Below are 16,254 nucleotides of genomic sequence, written 5' to 3' on the forward strand. Positions count from 1 at the left end.
ATATAATAGTTATCGTACCTGCTAATACAACAACTTTCCTTCTGCCGGATCTACTCTATATTAACAATAGTTTTTTCTCTGTCTAATCTCAAATTTTCACCGGTTCCAAGGTTAGTTATTAGGAATCGTTTATGTGATTGTTATCCATTTGCTTCAACATTATTTTTACATAAAATAATCTAGCGAATAAACCTGAGAAAGCCCAAATAGGTGATGGCACCTTAGGACCATAGAGCTTCCAGGTAACGTGGGTCATGACAGCGCAACAAATTTGATAAGCTAATGCAAATAACTAAGGACTATAAAGATAGCGCAACCCGGTATGCAGAGGTTCATGTTTTGGAAAAGTCGAAGAAATCCAGTGACTCTTCTAGTCTACGCAGAGGCGAAGCGAGTGGGGTTATTTTTTGGTGGCGGTAAAATTTCCCAATAAATAATAATAATATCTTGTAATCTCAAATAAAAATTTCAACCATTTCTTTTCATGTTTTTATCGCACCGATTAAAATGAACACGGAACTATTTATTATTTAATCTGTGTCGGAACCGGGGAAGCTACTTTCTTTAAGGGATAACACCACTGTGAAAACCTAAAAAATACACCATTTTTTTGATGGAAGAAAAGGTAAGAAGATAATAATATTTAAGGAAGTTATTAGGGATATATTTAAGAATAATACAAAAACTTACATATTAATGGCTAGAGAAATGCGTAGGGGATTTTTGATAAGTTAATTTAACCATTATTTATTAACAAATTTACGCTTCTCTTATTTAGTCAAAAATTGGATATTTTCATTCAAATACTTGCCAAGTGCACAATAATCAATATTTTCAAAATCCCCTACGCATTTCTGTAGATGTTAATATGTAGATTAAGTGATTTTATCCAGTTTCAAATTTGCATTAGTTAAATTACGTGCCGCAGGATTCAACATGTTTCGCAGGAATGGGTCTGGTTTCGCCATTTTTGAACACTTGTTGATAATAATTTCTTAGAGTATACTTAAATATAAGCCTAATAATTGCCTTTGAAAATTACTATCGTATCACCTTTCCTTCCATGGAAAAAAAATGGTCAAAATAGCGCTTTTCTTTTGTTTTTACAATGTTGTTTAAGTGCATCTAGTTATCTCGCTCGCTCTAGCGACTGGCAACACCATCTGTACTAAACAGTAGCCATAATTCTCCATGTTTATTATATTATAAAACATATATATGACTTCTTTATGTATACCCTGTTCTATGTACAATAACAATTTTATTCTTGCTGAAAAGTTCTTTATGATTTCTGTAAATTTTGGAGCCTTTTGAATTTAAATATTTGGCCTACGCCCCGGGCGGTTGAAATCCATGCTACGCCACTGCGTTTACGTTTAGTTTTCTTACAAATAGAGCTCACACGCATATCTCTGAACCATTACCGGTTAGATATCCGGAGCTCTCAGACGAAATTTAGTCACAGCTCCGATTAGTACATAAATATCAGTGTTACAGTTGTACGTCGCGCGAAAGGTTCAGTGTCAATCAATTCGAATCGGTGATTATATTTTCACAGATTTTTCGTGATGAATACAGTACCAGTGAAAAAATTTTACAATCAAGTGGAAATTCCCGTTCTTGGACTAGGAACTTGGAAAGTAAGTTTAGAATTTTTATACAATTATAACTATCGCATGTTATCGGTGAACGTTAAAGTACAATCAATCGATTTCCATAAATCCAATTTCTTGTTTCAAGAACCTAGGCTAGATTTGATTTTTGTGTTGTGAATATATGCAATTAGTACTAAATTTGTGAAACCCATCAAATTTTAACCAAACAGGTTAAACCATTCAACGGTTTTGTATAAGGTTTAATCTCACATTTCTACCTCATTATGGGTTTGAAATGTAGTACATTAGGATCCAAGTGCGCGAAATACGTAATTCTCGCACGCGTAACGTGTACTATTTTTCTTTTTTTTCTTCTACTCAGCGTGCGAAATTCCTAACTCGTAAGAAACTAGAGTAAAGAGAAACTTTAATAACATTTTACAAATTCACTATTCTCAGTGGATCACATTGCGCATTAATGAGCGTGAATTGGGAATTTAACACACTAACAACAGACATGATAAATCAAATTTCGCTACTGGCTACGAGTGAGTTAACAAAAAAACAATTAACGTAGCAATAACCTATGATGACATAGTATACCTATTATTCTAACAACAGTCTAAACCCGGTGAAGTGACTCAAGCCGTTAAGGATGCAATCGATATCGGGTATCGCCACATCGATGGCGCTTTTATCTACCGCAACGAAGCGGAAGTCGGCGAAGCCGTGCAAGCTAAAATTAAAGAAGGAGTCATCAAACGACAGGACATATTCCTTACGAGCAAACTTTGGAACACTTTCCATAGGCCAGAGGCTGTTGAACCTGCAATAAGGACTACATTGAAGAATTTGGGTGTTGATTATGTCGATCTGTACTTGATACATTGGCCAATACCTTACAAAGGTTTTAACTCGATCTTCAAATACCTATTTAAAAATAATTTTACCATCATATGTGCCGAGAGTCTGTACTGCAATTATTTGATTCTGCTTTCAAAAGGCAATCTCCATTACTGACGTTTTGTTTCATGCAAGATAAATCGCACATTTTTTTCAGAGGGTAAGGAACTTCAACCTACCGGCGTCAATGGCGAAATACTGTTCAGCGATTACGACTACGTCGATACTTGGAAAGCCATGGAAAAGTTGTATGAAAAGGGATTAGCAAAGAACATTGGTGTCAGCAATTTTAACGAAGAACAATTGGAGCGCGTGTTAAAGGAGGGAAAGATCAAGCCTGTCACGAATCAAGTCGAATGTCATCCGTATTTGACCCAGATAAAATTGTCCGAGTATTGCAAATCAAAGGGAATTACCATAACCGCATATTGCCCGCTAGGATGCCCGGACAGACCGTGGGGAAAACCTGAGGATCCGAAGCTTTTAGATGATCTAAAGATTACAAGCATTGCTAAGAAGTACAAGAAGAGTCCCGCTCAAGTTGTGCTCCGTTATCAGGTGACATACTTGAAAGATTGGGATTATTTTATTAAAGGAATATTACATCGAGTAGGGTCATAAGTCATAATACTGTATAATACTGCCATATCAGAAAGAGTGAAAAACGTGAATTTCGAATCAATTAAATATCAAAGTCATCACGCGCTACTACGGAGATTTTCAATTTTACGCTATGAAAATGTTAATCTGACTTAAGGAAATTTCTACGATTAATGAATTACTACTATGCCACAGGTTCAACGTGGGCATATCGTCATCCCAAAGTCAGTGAACAAATCTCGCATCCAAGAGAATTTCAACATCTTTAATTTTGAACTTTCCAAAGAAGACATTGAGCTAATCAACTCGTTCGATTGCGGTGGAAGAATTTGTGCATTGCGAGAGTATGTAATTTTATTTTCTACGTCGACCAATGATAGCATTAATCATATTTCCCGGATGTCTTTACGGATGTGAGGAATTTAATTAATGACTATGTTTTCATAATATTGTTACAAAGGGTGAAATCACCCCTTTTGCCCCCTCTTTAATGATCTAGTAGTCGGCATAGATAAAAGACGTTTATAAACCTCTTATGTCTTTAAAAAGAATAAGGTTGCTGCGCCAACCGATATTATTGTAAAAACAGTCTTGTTTCAGACTTTAAACAAGAAACACGTATATTGCATTAAAAGCATTTATCACGATATTTTTGTTCACGCCTTTGATTTGATAATAAGTAAACTCGCGGATCCATATTTTATTAACGTAACGCCTAAACCGTTACAATTGGTGTCAGAAGCGGGATCTTGAGTTCTTATTAATCAAGTTGATTCAGTGCGTGAAATAGTGAAATAAACTATGAGTAGCGGTCGTTTAACACGCTCTCGTCGTCGGGAAAGTGGCGGTGAAGAACATTCTATCACCGAAAATCCGCAGCTTCCCGAGTCTATTTGTGCACCTTCAGTGGACTCTTTACCTGTCCCTACGATGGTCTCAGTTTCACAAATCGACCTACTAAAAATTATGAGCCAACAACAAGAAGCCGCCGAACGTTATCAACGGCAGCTTCTGGATTCGGCAAGACAACAACAACAACAACTTGTCCAGTTGCTTCAAGAGCAACGAGAACAGCGAGAAAGGGAGCTTACCACTCAGTTGGAGCAGCGGAGGCTAGACAGAGAAGCTCAAGAGCGTTCCGAGACTAGTCTACACGAATTGCTCCGGACAACTGTGGCGGCTCTTCAGTCCGTTCATCAGATGAGCGGCACTGAGGGACCAGCTGTTACACCGCAGGGTTCCAGAGTTGTTACTCCGCTTCCCTCTCCTGTTCCCTCTCCTGTTCCAGTTCCTACTGTTCAGGAGGTCCAACATCCAGGTCGAACCCAGGATGTTCCTGAATCAAGGTCTGTGCCTTTTATTAGGAGAGTAGATGAATCTCCAATTAGTAGAATGAGAGTAAATAATGAGGCTGGTTTTTCCGAGTCTTTGACTCAAGTTCGGCCTCAATGTTCTCATTTTAATCAATTAAATAATTCGAGATTTCCTGAGGTTGTTTCTCAGATTAATGAGAAACCTCTTTATCCTTTAAAACCGCCAATTTTTGACGGAAAAATTCCATGGGCGGATTATGAACGCCAGTTTAATACAATTGCTAAACATAATCAGTGGGACTCCGCCATGAGGGCCCACAGTCTTGCCTCCTGTCTTCGAACGCCGGCTTTGAATGTTTTAACGGCGTTGTCTGAGGAAGAAATCTCTGATTATGAAAAACTTAGTTCTGCATTAAAGTTGAGGTATGGAAATGACCACTTAACGAAACTGTACACGGCACAGTTACAGACAAGAAGACAAGGACGAGACGAAGACCTCGCGTCTCTTAGTCAGGACATTGAACGGCTTTCTCGTATAGCTTTGCCGGATCACGAGCCGTCTCGTAACTTATTAGCAACGCAAGCTTTTTTGAATGCGATTAATGATCCGGAAATTAAAATGGCCGTTGGAACGTCGGGCCTCACTTCTCTGCGGGAGGCAACCGCCAAAGCCCTCGAGGTGGAGGCAATGAGAAAGCAATATTTTGGGTTAAGCAAACTTCGTCGGATTGAGGTGTCTGAAAACACCTCAGGAAGACAGAGTGTTGAATACTCGGAGGAGCCAAAACCTCAAAATTATAAAAATAGAAATAACGGTAACAATTTTAAATCAAGAAATCGAGGTTCTTTTCAAAACCGTCGAAACGAGCGTATAAATAAAAACGTGGTCGTGACAAGTCAAACTAGCTTGACTTGTATATTTTGTAAAAAAACAGGCCACGACGCCAATCATTGTTTTCTAATTAAAAAAATTAGTGGAAAACCGATGCAAGGCTCGAATCCAAATTCTTATAATTGGCGTAAGAAAAATATAGAAAAAGGGGAAGCAGATCCTCAATCGAGTTCTTCAACAGGAACTCACTCAAAAAACTAGTTTCAGATGATTTGTCAGGGCGAAAATCATCGCAGATTGTTAATAGTGAAAGCCCTCTTAGAGAACAGTTTTTAATTAGAAGTCTACGACAGTCTGGTCTTTACGCGCGCGGTACTGTGAATGGCGTCGATTGTCTGTGGGTAATAGACACGGGCGCGGAGGTAACCGTAGTTCGATCGGATCTCTTTAAATCCGATGACCGAATTGTTCCCTCTTTTTCTCTGCGAACAGCCACTGGAGAGACGACCCCGGTTTTGAGACAGGCTACTGTCCAAATTAACCTTTTTGGGTGTATCGACTCTCCACATAAGGTTTTTATAGCAGATATAGAGGATGAAGGTATTTTGGGAATAGACTTTCTTACAGCTCATAACTGTGTTATCTCGACTAAGAGAAATTCACTAGCTTCAAACAATCGCGAAATAACTCTTTGTACAAATAGGAATGGAATTTATTGGACTCCTCCTAGAATTCGAGAAATAGAACTGTCGGAAGGTGATTTGCAACAACATTTTCCTCTTCATTTACGGAGCCTTGTTGAGAAATCTTCGATTTCGTTAAATTTAGCTCAGGAAGAATCGTTTAAATCTCTTTTACTAGAATTTAAAGATTCTTTTGCGAAAGATAGTAGTGATAAGGGCCGATGTACTTCTGTCAAGCACAAGATCGATGTCGGAGAGAGTTCACCAATTAAACAAGCTCCTCGAAGACTTGCTCTCAACGCCCGAGAAGAGGTGAAGAAGCTGGTGGAAGACATGTTAAAGAACGATGTTATTGAACCATCGTCTAGTCCCTGGGCCTCACCAATCGTCCTTGTTAACAAAAAGGACGGATCCAAACGATTTTGTATCGATTACAGGAAGCTGAACGATATAACGAAGAAAGATTCTTACCCTCTACCCAGAATTGACGAGACACTCGACCTGATAGCTGGTGCAACTTGGTTCAGCACCATAGATCTTCAGAGCGGATACTGGCAGGTCGAAATGGATCCTCTAGATAAAGAAAAAACAGCTTTTGTTACGGGTTTAGGAGGATTATGGCAGTTCAAGGTTATGCCGTTTGGTTTGAGTAACGCCCCGGCTACCTTTGAACGAATGATGGAAGCTGTTCTCCATGGGCTCACGGGCAAAATATGCCTCGTTTATTTAGACGATATAATCGTTTTTGGCAAGAACTTTGAAGAAGAAGTTCAAAATCTCAGACAAGTTTTCGCTAGGCTGAAGCAAGCAGGTCTGAAAATGAGCCCGAAAAAATGTCATCTGTTCCAGAAAGAAGTAGGCTTCCTCGGACATATCGTTTCAGCACAAGGTGTGAAAACCGACCCATCCAAAATAGAGAAGGTTTCTTCTTGGCCGACACCTAAGAATAAAGAACAAGTTCAAAGCTTTTTAGGCCTTTGTACGTATTACAGAAGATTTGTAAAAGGTTTCGCTAGTATAGCTAAACCTCTCCATCATTTGACCGGAATCAAGATTCCTTTTGACTGGACCCCGGAATGCGAAGAGGCTTTCAAGAAATTAAAAGAAAATCTTATTTCTTCGCCGATTTTAGCTTATCCAGAGGTCGAAATTCCTTTTATTTTAGATACGGATGCATCTCTTTCAGGAATAGGCGGGGTTCTGTCACAAATTCAGGGAGGTCAAGAGAGAGTGATAAGCTATTTCAGCAGAGTTTTGAGTAAAACCGAGAGGAATTATTGTGTCACTCGTAGAGAGCTTTTAGCTGTTGTTAAGACCGTAGTACATTTTCACCATTATTTGTACGGCAGGAAATTTTTGATACGTACAGATCATGCTTCTCTCAAGTGGCTACTTTCGTTTAAATCTCCCGAAGGTCAGGTAGCTAGATGGTTAGAAAGGCTCGGTCAGTACGATTTTGATATTCGTCATCGAGCAGGAATTCATCATGGAAACGCCGATGCTCTCTCTCGAAGACCCTGCGAGGAAATGCCAGAGTGTAAACAGTGTGCACGATTAGAGAAAAATCGTGACCCCTCTCTTGTAATACGGAAGATTTCTTTCGAAAATAACCAGGAGGAATGGAGAAAATCGCAACAAGAGGACGACACTTTGAATCAAGTGAAGTCTTGGAAAGAAGCAGAAACTCGCCCAGACTGGCAGGATATATCTTTAGCCGAGCCAGATTTGAAAATTTATTGGGCTCAATGGGACTCTATCCTTTTAATTGATGGAATTTTATACCGAAAATGGGAATCTGCAGACTTGAAAGAAATCAGGTGGCAACTTTTGGTTCCCAGGTCACGAGTTCCGGAGATTCTTGCTCTTTATCATGATTCTCCTGCAGGTGGACATTTCGCTTCAAATAAAACTCTGGGCAGAATTCGCAACTTCTACTTTTGGCCTCGTTGCCGGATGGACGTTGAAGATTGGTGTCGAAGATGTCGAGTCTGCACGGCAAAGAAAGGACCTCGAGCGAAGGGACAAAGCTCTCTTCAAATTTACAACGTGGGAGCTCCATTTGAAAGGATAGCAATGGATATTCTTGGACCTCTCCCGATAACCCATTCTGGAAATAAATATGCTTTGGTTATTGCTGATTATTTTACTAAGTGGCCAGAAGTGGTCCCTCTCGCTGATCAAGAAGCCTCTACTGTAGCGCAGGCATTCGTTAAAGAATTTATTTGTAGACACGGAGTTCCTCTAGAACTTCATACTGATCAAGGCCGAAATTTTGAGTCGACCTTAATGAAAGAGGTTACTCAGATTTTAGGGGTTAGAAAAACTCGTACAACTCCTTTGCATCCGCAATCTGACGGCATGATAGAGCGTCTGAATCGGACTTTACTACAATATTTGTCGTCCTTCGTAGAGCAGAATCAGAGAGACTGGGACTCCTGGATCCCTTTCTTCCTCTTATCTTACAGATCTGCGATTCACGAGACGACGAAACAGACGCCAGCCCTCATGCTTACTGGAAGAAATCTTCGACTTCCGTCAGATTTAGAGAAAGGCCCTGTTCCTGTGCGAAGACAGCATCAAACAGATTATGCCTTTTCATTACAACAACGTTTAGAAGAAATTCATCACTTTGCTAGGAATAGAATTTCTATGTCTTCAGATAAATTAAAAACTCGTTATGATATTCGAGCCAGAGATTTAAAATTTAATCCTGGAGATTCTGTTTGGCTCTTTCAACCTCGAAGACAGAAAGGACGATGTCCAAAGCTACAAAGAAATTGGGAAGGCCCTTACTTAGTGGTTAACCGGATAAATGATGTTGTTTATAGAATCCGAAGATCTCCTCATTCGCGTCAGAAAGTGGTTCACTTGGATCGTCTTGCTCCTTTTGAAGAGGATCAACCTGGAACAGTCTCTCCAAGACCAGGGACATCCTTCGAGGTTAGATCTTCAAACGAACACCCTTGACGACTGTGATCGATTTGACCTTCTTTACAGTCGGTTATCGATTGGGAGAAGAATTTACCTTTCGGAATTCGTTTGAGTAAAACTCGACCGCTTACGATTATTATTGAAGGAAATATCGGATGCGGAAAAACAACTTTCACTAAGAGGTTTTTAGCAGATCGCCAGGTCTGTACACTTTTAGAACCTCTTGAAGAATATCGAAATGTAGCCGGAATTAATCTTTTAGATTTGATGTATCAGAACCCAGATCGTTATTGCTATTATTTTCAACATTTCGCTCAAATGGTTATGTTAGATAGACATCTGCAGACGACTTCATTGCCTGTAAAGGTGATGGAAAGATCGATATTCAGTAGCAATTGTTTTGTAGAAGCTCGTCGAAGGTTAGGTAATTTTCGCGACTTCGAATCTCATTTATTGACAAAAAATTTTGATCTTCTCATTCGCTCGCCTGAGCTCAGAGTAGATTTGATTGTTTATTTGCGAGTTTCCCCAGAAACTTCTTTCGCTCGAGTCAGTTCCCGTTCTCGTGAGGAAGAATCGAGTATTTCTTTAGAGCTACTCAGAACTATCCATGAGGTTCATGAAGATTGGCTAGTAAAACAAACCTTTTCTTCTTTATCGGCTCCTGTTTTGGTTATCAATGCAGAATCTGCAGCCGATCAAGTTTATTCTAGCTTCTGTTTTGCAATGACACACGGATAAAGTTAAACCTTTCAATTTAATTTTATTTTATTTACATTTTTAAGAATATTTGAACAGTTTGAACAGAATTTTTTTTTTAATATTTGAACAGAACAGAAAAACTAAATAATTTGAAAGTGGTATGCGGTTTTAATAATTGTTTTTAATTCAATTTTTACGGCTTCACATTCGGAGCAGCCTTCCGTCGGTTTTGCAATGAAAATGAGACTATCTTTGCAAACGTTGCAGGTCGTATTGTCCTTCAGAAAGGTTACGTGTAGGTCAACTTCACCTCGCGGATGTTCAGGACTGGAATTTTCACAATAATAAAAAAAAAAAAAAAAAAAAAAAAAAAAAAAAAATCAATTTAAATTTCTATTCAAATAAGGGGTTGTTTCTTGTGTTTGTTTTTCCATTTACCTGCGGGTACAGCATGACGTGCACAGAAGACCAATTTTCCCTTCTTCGATTCGGAAATCGAAAAACCCACAAGAAAATTTTTTTCCATTGATTCTGGAATACGTTTTCTAATTCTTCTTCTGACAAGTTTTTTAAACTAATAAAGTCAAAGGTTTGGGCTAATATTCCCGCGTTTATTAAATTATGAATTTTTGACATAGTTCTTCTTACTACGGAAGCTTGATAATGGGTTGTTATTTCTGGGTTGCTAATCAATTTGAAATTTGTTTTCTTCGGTTGTTTCTTTCTAGAAACTTCTTCTCTGGAATCGAGTTTTGTGTCGGATAGGCTTTGGTTTAAGGAATAATGTGAAATGAGTCACGATTATTTTTCGAGGTCGATGAGCGATTGCTTGATTTTCACATTTTATTAACCTTAAGTGTCAGTTTTTGTGAGCACTTTTTCAGGTTATTTGACACAGCCCTTTCCTTCCAATCTTCCCCGATTCCTGACGATGACTGGTGGTTTTATTTTGAAGAAGGACGCAGAAATAATTCAGATAAGATCGTTTCTTTTCTTTTGAATACGTATTCAATTTACTTTATTCAAGTATTCTCCCAAATTCACTTAGTGAATTTGAATTGTTATACCATCACTCACATTTGTCCTTCCAAAACTCTAGGGTGAACTATTCCTAAAGAAGTCACCCCACGATTTCCTTATTTTATATGAAGAGAAGTCTGTTTTCGTCTTATTTGGACCTGGAATTGTCGGTTCCCGTTTCGGTGTTTTCATCCGAACCTGTTTCGGAGGGATCCTTCATGAAGAAAATCGAATTTCTTCCCGACGTCAATCTGGGCCGTTGCGGAAAACTTTGTATTCATGAAGCCACATAACACTTAATAACACTAACCTTTATAAAACATGGCACATAAATTTTTGAGATTATTTAACGCTCAACTATCTGCTCAAGGTTTTCTGTGGTTTACCTTGAGACTGTGGGCAAATGCCAGATAGTAAAAAAGGGAGTTTTTAAATTTTTAGAGCCACAGCTCCAACTCACCTTTGAGCACTGACTACTGGATCACCTTTATAATTGTTTTAACTTTCCCGAGTCGGGACGACTCTTTTCCTCGGGGGGGAGTAGTGTTACAAAGGGTGAAATCACCCCTTTTGCCCCCTCTTTAATGATCTAGTAGTCGGCATAGATAAAAGACGTTTATAAACCTCTTATGTCTTTAAAAAGAATAAGGTTGCTGCGCCAACCGATATTATTGTAAAAACAGTCTTGTTTCAGACTTTAAACAAGAAACACGTATATTGCATTAAAAGCATTTATCACGATATTTTTGTTCACGCCTTTGATTTGATAATAAGTAAACTCGCGGATCCATATTTTATTAACGTAACGCCTAAACCGTTACAATATATAAAGAGCAAGACCCATAAATCATTCGCTGTTAAATTGATGTGTAATTTTTCATGAAACCAGTTAATTATCAATTTGAATGGTATTTTATTACCACATCATAAAACTCATTCAAAACACTTTTATTGCAACTAGTTACTCGAGTCATGTGATTATATTCATAAGTGTCCGGGATCGTCTCATCGTCGTTACTTATAATTTGATTTTCAGGATAGTAAATTTTACTAATCGAAATTTTTAGGTGTAACGAGAGCCCATACTATCCGTTCAAGAATTAATATTGGCGATCGAAGTAACCGGTGCTTGAGTTTTAACAATCGCGCCACGTGACAGCCGGCATACAACTAGTAACTCTAATCAGGATCATCTCTGAAGCAAATCCTATTTATTCAGACCTAAGTACCCATAGCATGTCAACTAGTAGTAATCATGGTATATTGTGAAAAAAATCGACGTGTGCCACATTTTAACCATAGACTAAATAAAACGGTATCGTTACATTTTATTTATATTTTTTTCTGGAGAGCCAAACAATCGTGAGGACATTCCATTGAATGAAAATTACAATCATGGAGTAGAGTCATTGCTGTCGTTACAACCGCAATCGCAACAGTCGCAAAAGTCTTCGTCACTATCTTCTTCTAGCCAACAGCCGGTTTCTCCTCCACAAGGAGGTTTCGGTAATCCTTCCGGTTGATAACCCCTATCAGCGCTGCACTTTGGGGTTACACTGCAATTACAGGGAACACTGGATTCTCCGCGGGAGCACTTTCCCTTACATGAACACCGGCAACCACCTGGTTCCGACAACGGAAGACACTCCTTACACGGAGTAGGCGATTGGCAAGTGTGGCAGAGAGATCCAGTGTCACAAGGCGCCGGTGGACAAGTTGGTGGTGAACAAGGAGTCTGACCACAGTAAACGTACGGACAAGGAGGGTCCGGTCTACGACACGCTGGGGATTCAAGGCACTCTGGTGGCTTGCAAAGTGGTTTATTTTGACAACGGACTGCCACTGGCAGACGGATTGGAGGCTTGCAAGATGGTGGTGCACACGGCGGAGGTGGTGGACACCTAACCGGTTCGCATGATGGCGGTGGTGGACAGGACGGTGGCTTACAACATGACGGGAGTGGACATGGTGACGGTTTACGTGGTACAGGAGAACATGGAGATGGCTTGCACGGCAAAAGACAAGGTGGAGGTGGACAAGGCGGAGGTCCACTTGCTGGTAGCATACAACATGACCTTGGTTTTGAAGTGCTTGGTCTACACGGAGGCTTCTCGTAACATGGGACTGGAGCAGGAGTAGGACAGATGCACCGCTTTAGCTTTCCCTGTGTGAGAGATATTTCGTAGATGTAGTTACTCTTTAGGTTCAAGATCTTAGCGAATTTTTCTGTCGGCTTACTTCGGCGTCAGTTGTGAATGCTGCTGCGCCAGACGATGATTCCGATCCCTTTCTGGGAGAACTTGTGGAGTCGGAAACCTTTGAACAGCTAGGAACCATCCAATGTGGCAGCCAGGAACCACTCTGACTTGAACTTTGCTTGCAGTCTTTTTTGGCAATGGAGTTCTTTTTCGAGCCTTTTGATTCCCCGTCCATTCCAAGGCACATTTCCATTTCAATCTGAAATTATGAGTTGCCAATAAAATGTACCCGATAGCAATTGGAGTATTGAGTATGTACTTACTATAGCCTTTTCTTTTTGCATCAGCTTCTTTTTAAGTTGGTGCATGTTATGCTTGTGTGTCTGTAACGCACAGTTCATTTTTCTCTCCGTCGATTCGAGCTCCTGGATCCGTTTAACCATTTTTTTACCACCCGAGTCCTTCTGGAATTCTCTCGAAGTCAGTAGCTGTTCTATTTGCTGTCGGAACTTGACCTCCTTCTCCTCCAGTTCACGGATACAACACTTCAAATTCACCTCCTCGGATCCAAGCTTGCGAAGTTTCGAAAGACAAACGAGGTCTTCCGAGTGAATGGAATGAAGACTTGGCACAGTAGTTTTTTCTACTTCATGCTCCAGGTCTGTTATTCGTTTAGTCAGATCGTTGTTTGCCGATTCCAAAGAATCCAGTTCCATTCCGCTTTCTTCCAACTCTATTTCCGTGTCGATTATTTTACCCTACAAAAAATATTAAAAAAAAAATAACTTTTACCTGTTACCTAACAGAAAATATGCACGTGTCGGTTATAGATACAACAGACATTGCCCGAGAGGCTGCCATGAGAATATGACCAGTCAGAAACTAGAGAAACTAATAATTATAGCGCAACTGTGATGAGATGAAGTGGAACAATGTTTGTTTGACACTGAAAATTGTACGACTTTACCAATGGAGTGCGGACGGTAAAAAAAAAATGAGCTTATGCGTACGTGCAGTTTCTCAGTTTCCGCATTTAGCTCAGACACGGTATTCTTTAAATTTTCCAGCAGCTTGTCTGTAGGATCAGGTGTTGGCGAGAATTTAGCCATAATTTCTTTAACCTTGCACAGTGGTGCATCAGCGCATTTTTGTCCCGATACCCACATGTTATAGGCCATCAGAGCAGGAATTGATCTCTCCATGGTGGTGATTTTATTTTTGAGAAACTGCTGACGTTGCACCATGCTGCCGCGACGTTCTTCAAACTTTGACACCGCATTTTCAAAATGTTTTGCCGGTGGTTCCCTGTTTACTCGCACGTCAGATTTACACCCCGCTGAAAAGTACGTTTCAAATATTACCATATTTCGAACAGTATAAATGTACGTACAATAGATCACAGGACCAAGCTTTCGCTGGAATTTCAGTCTACGTCGATATGGGTTACGAATGTTTTAATTTCATAGACGTCAAAAGTCAGGTTAGAGAATCTTTCATGATATGTTGAACAACCATTTCCTTATGTCAGTATTACCCAACCCCTAATGCTAGTAACTCACAACGGCAGTGTAACGTTGCCATGATTGGTTTTTGAAATGTAGTTTTCTTTATCTAATAGAATTTTATCGATTCGCTGTTTCTTTAATTATTAGCTCCTACGTTGAATTTTTACATCGTGCATGTTTTTGATTGACATTTTGACCGCGAAATGTTTAAAATTTCATAGCCAACTACGCTGATTGATTTTCTCCGAAACAAAAATGCGCCGTACCAGCTGTTAACCAATCATCACTTGTCATTTCAAACGGTACCCAAAATAGTTCATTTTATTTTTACGTCCCGCGTGAAAAATAATCGCATTACCAAATGCAAATATTTTCGGTAATATTTATAAATGTTCATGGATAATTCAGGAAAAATTCTATAGGAATTTAAATGCAGAAACTAAATTGCAAAAATATCTAAAATCTGGAGCCGAAAGGAACGAAGAATGATTTTACTTGCCAAATCAATTGCGGGTGAGACGTGAAGTTCTTCTATATTCGTGAAAATGACGCAATGTATCTTTTGCTACTAGTATATCAATCCTGTTTGAACAGGAAATCAAATAATCCGGTGATGGTAACACCTAGGGATGGGGGTGGTGACGAGGACAAGATATCATTAACTACTGCAGCAAGTACCACGCCACAGGAAAGCATTGAAAGTGCCCAAACGGGTATTCCAGGCATCGATGCCTACAGTAAATTAGAAGACAGGCCATGTCACAAGGTTGCAGGTAGAAGGCCTTTCAGTTATCGCAAACGAAAACCTTTGGAACAAAACGGGCTTTTCGCAGCCCCCCCTGGCGTGAGCCCCCATCACATGTCTTCTTCGAGTAGCCGTAGAAATACAGGTTGTAATGACATTTGTTAATTCACTGAAATACGTTAGATTTTAATGTGACTATGAGAATAGCTATTACAATTTCGCCTGGGCGAAATCTATCAAGTATGTGCATCTATAATTCTCAGATCTTGAATTGGTCCACCGTAGGAGGTTCGCGACTAGTGTTCATATGGCCACAGAAGTCTCGCACTCGAAGCCGATTGTTATGTGTAATGGCACCTTTAGTGCGTGGGGCGCTCATGGGGCTGCTATTCATTGATGCGTTGCACCTCTGGCCTGGCGAGTTTCTCCCTAACTCTCTTCCGTCATCTTCCCCGCCTCCACAGCCCCCCGTCAAATGCAACGTTATTGAACCCTTATGGTTCGATAACACTTGAGGGATAGCACAAAACAAGGACTGCGATGATCCACAGATATGTACAAGTTGACTCTTTCTCGCGAGCGAGTAGGAAAGCAATTGCAGTTGAATAAATAAGCCAACGACGAATAATTCGGTGCTTATCGTCAATACAGTAATTATTGTCATGACTCAAAAGACTGTGGTAGAATTATTGTTATAGTATTCAAGGTTTACGAATCAATTTTACACTCTCTTTAGCCATCGCTGGGTTTTTTTATGATTATGTATACATACAAATGATCGTTTAACATCGGGTTTTAGAGGATGTATTCAATAAATTGAAATTTTGAAGATACTCAAGTAGAATGGATCCCCTTTCTTATTTATAGCTCTAACGAAAGTGAAAACAATACAAATTCCTGATATGTATTACAGGAGCTGGTGCTGGAGGATAGGCAGATAGTATTCACATGGAACTCTGATAGTATACCACGTGCTCGCTTGTTTTGCGTCTCTAAAATGCAACATCCTTTCACGCAAAATGTATTTTTAGAACTAATTGTCAATAGTAAACTCATGTTGGTATCCAACCAGTACCTATTGATTTCACGAAAATAGTGAATCATGTGAAAATATCTCAATTTTCGGTGTCCAATCCGTTTGTGTACAAATAATCTCGGCTTCAATGCAGATTATGAATTTTTTTGACGTCCAATAACGCTGGTGGCCTATAGGTGGCCTCCAAGCGG

The 16,254-nt window shown here is 39.6% G+C and overlaps 2 protein-coding genes across 5 annotated transcripts; one reads left to right on the forward strand and one right to left on the reverse strand.

The window, feature by feature from the left end:
* Window positions 1-87: 87 nt before the first annotated feature.
* On the forward strand, window positions 88-11,896 carry LOC107220281 (aldo-keto reductase family 1 member B1). Of its 4 annotated transcripts, none has more exons than XM_046743913.1 (6): window positions 88-416; window positions 1,559-1,640; window positions 2,217-2,502; window positions 2,656-3,056; window positions 3,294-3,442; window positions 11,647-11,896. In XM_046743913.1, the coding sequence occupies exons 1-6, from the start codon at window positions 283-285 to the stop codon at window positions 11,681-11,683; spliced, it is 1,089 nt and encodes a 362-aa protein (XP_046599869.1). In that variant the 5' UTR covers window positions 88-282; the 3' UTR covers window positions 11,684-11,896. The 4 variants fall into 4 exon arrangements, with proteins under 4 accessions (XP_046599869.1, XP_015514304.2, XP_046599870.1 ...); XM_015658818.2 differs by having other exon boundaries at window positions 274-625; XM_046743914.1 differs by having other exon boundaries at window positions 274-625; window positions 2,233-2,502.
* An 888-nt stretch (window positions 11,897-12,784) lies between these two features.
* Window positions 12,785-14,358, reverse strand: LOC107220264. Its single transcript, XM_015658795.2, has 4 exons — window positions 14,337-14,358; window positions 13,788-14,113; window positions 13,101-13,535; window positions 12,785-13,036 (listed from the first exon to the last, which is right to left on the reverse strand). The coding sequence occupies exons 1-4, from the start codon at window positions 14,356-14,358 to the stop codon at window positions 12,785-12,787; spliced, it is 1,035 nt and encodes a 344-aa protein (XP_015514281.2).
* Window positions 14,359-16,254: the final 1,896 nt, after the last annotated feature.

Source organism: Neodiprion lecontei, chromosome 6, assembly GCF_021901455.1.
Source record: "Neodiprion lecontei isolate iyNeoLeco1 chromosome 6, iyNeoLeco1.1, whole genome shotgun sequence".
NCBI lineage: Eukaryota > Metazoa > Arthropoda > Insecta > Hymenoptera > Diprionidae > Neodiprion > Neodiprion lecontei.

Bases quoted from the DNA above. Each gene is read 5' to 3' on its own strand.
- LOC107220281 (XM_046743913.1), top strand. From the start codon at position 283: ATGCAAATAACTAAGGACTATAAAGATAGCGCAACCCGGTATGCAGAG. The intron at 417-1,558 runs GTAAAATTTCCC...ATATTTTCACAG, and splicing joins GGGGTTATTTTTTGGTGGCG to ATTTTTCGTGATGAATACAG. The intron at 2,503-2,655 runs GTTTTAACTCGA...CATTTTTTTCAG, and splicing joins TTGGCCAATACCTTACAAAG to AGGGTAAGGAACTTCAACCT.
- LOC107220264 (XM_015658795.2), bottom strand. From the start codon at position 14,358: ATGGCAACGTTACACTGCCGTT. The intron at 13,536-13,787 runs GTACGCATAAGC...TATTTTTTGTAG, and splicing joins CGGAAACTGAGAAACTGCAC to GGTAAAATAATCGACACGGA. The intron at 13,037-13,100 runs GTAAGTACATAC...TCATAATTTCAG, and splicing joins TGCAAAAAGAAAAGGCTATA to ATTGAAATGGAAATGTGCCT.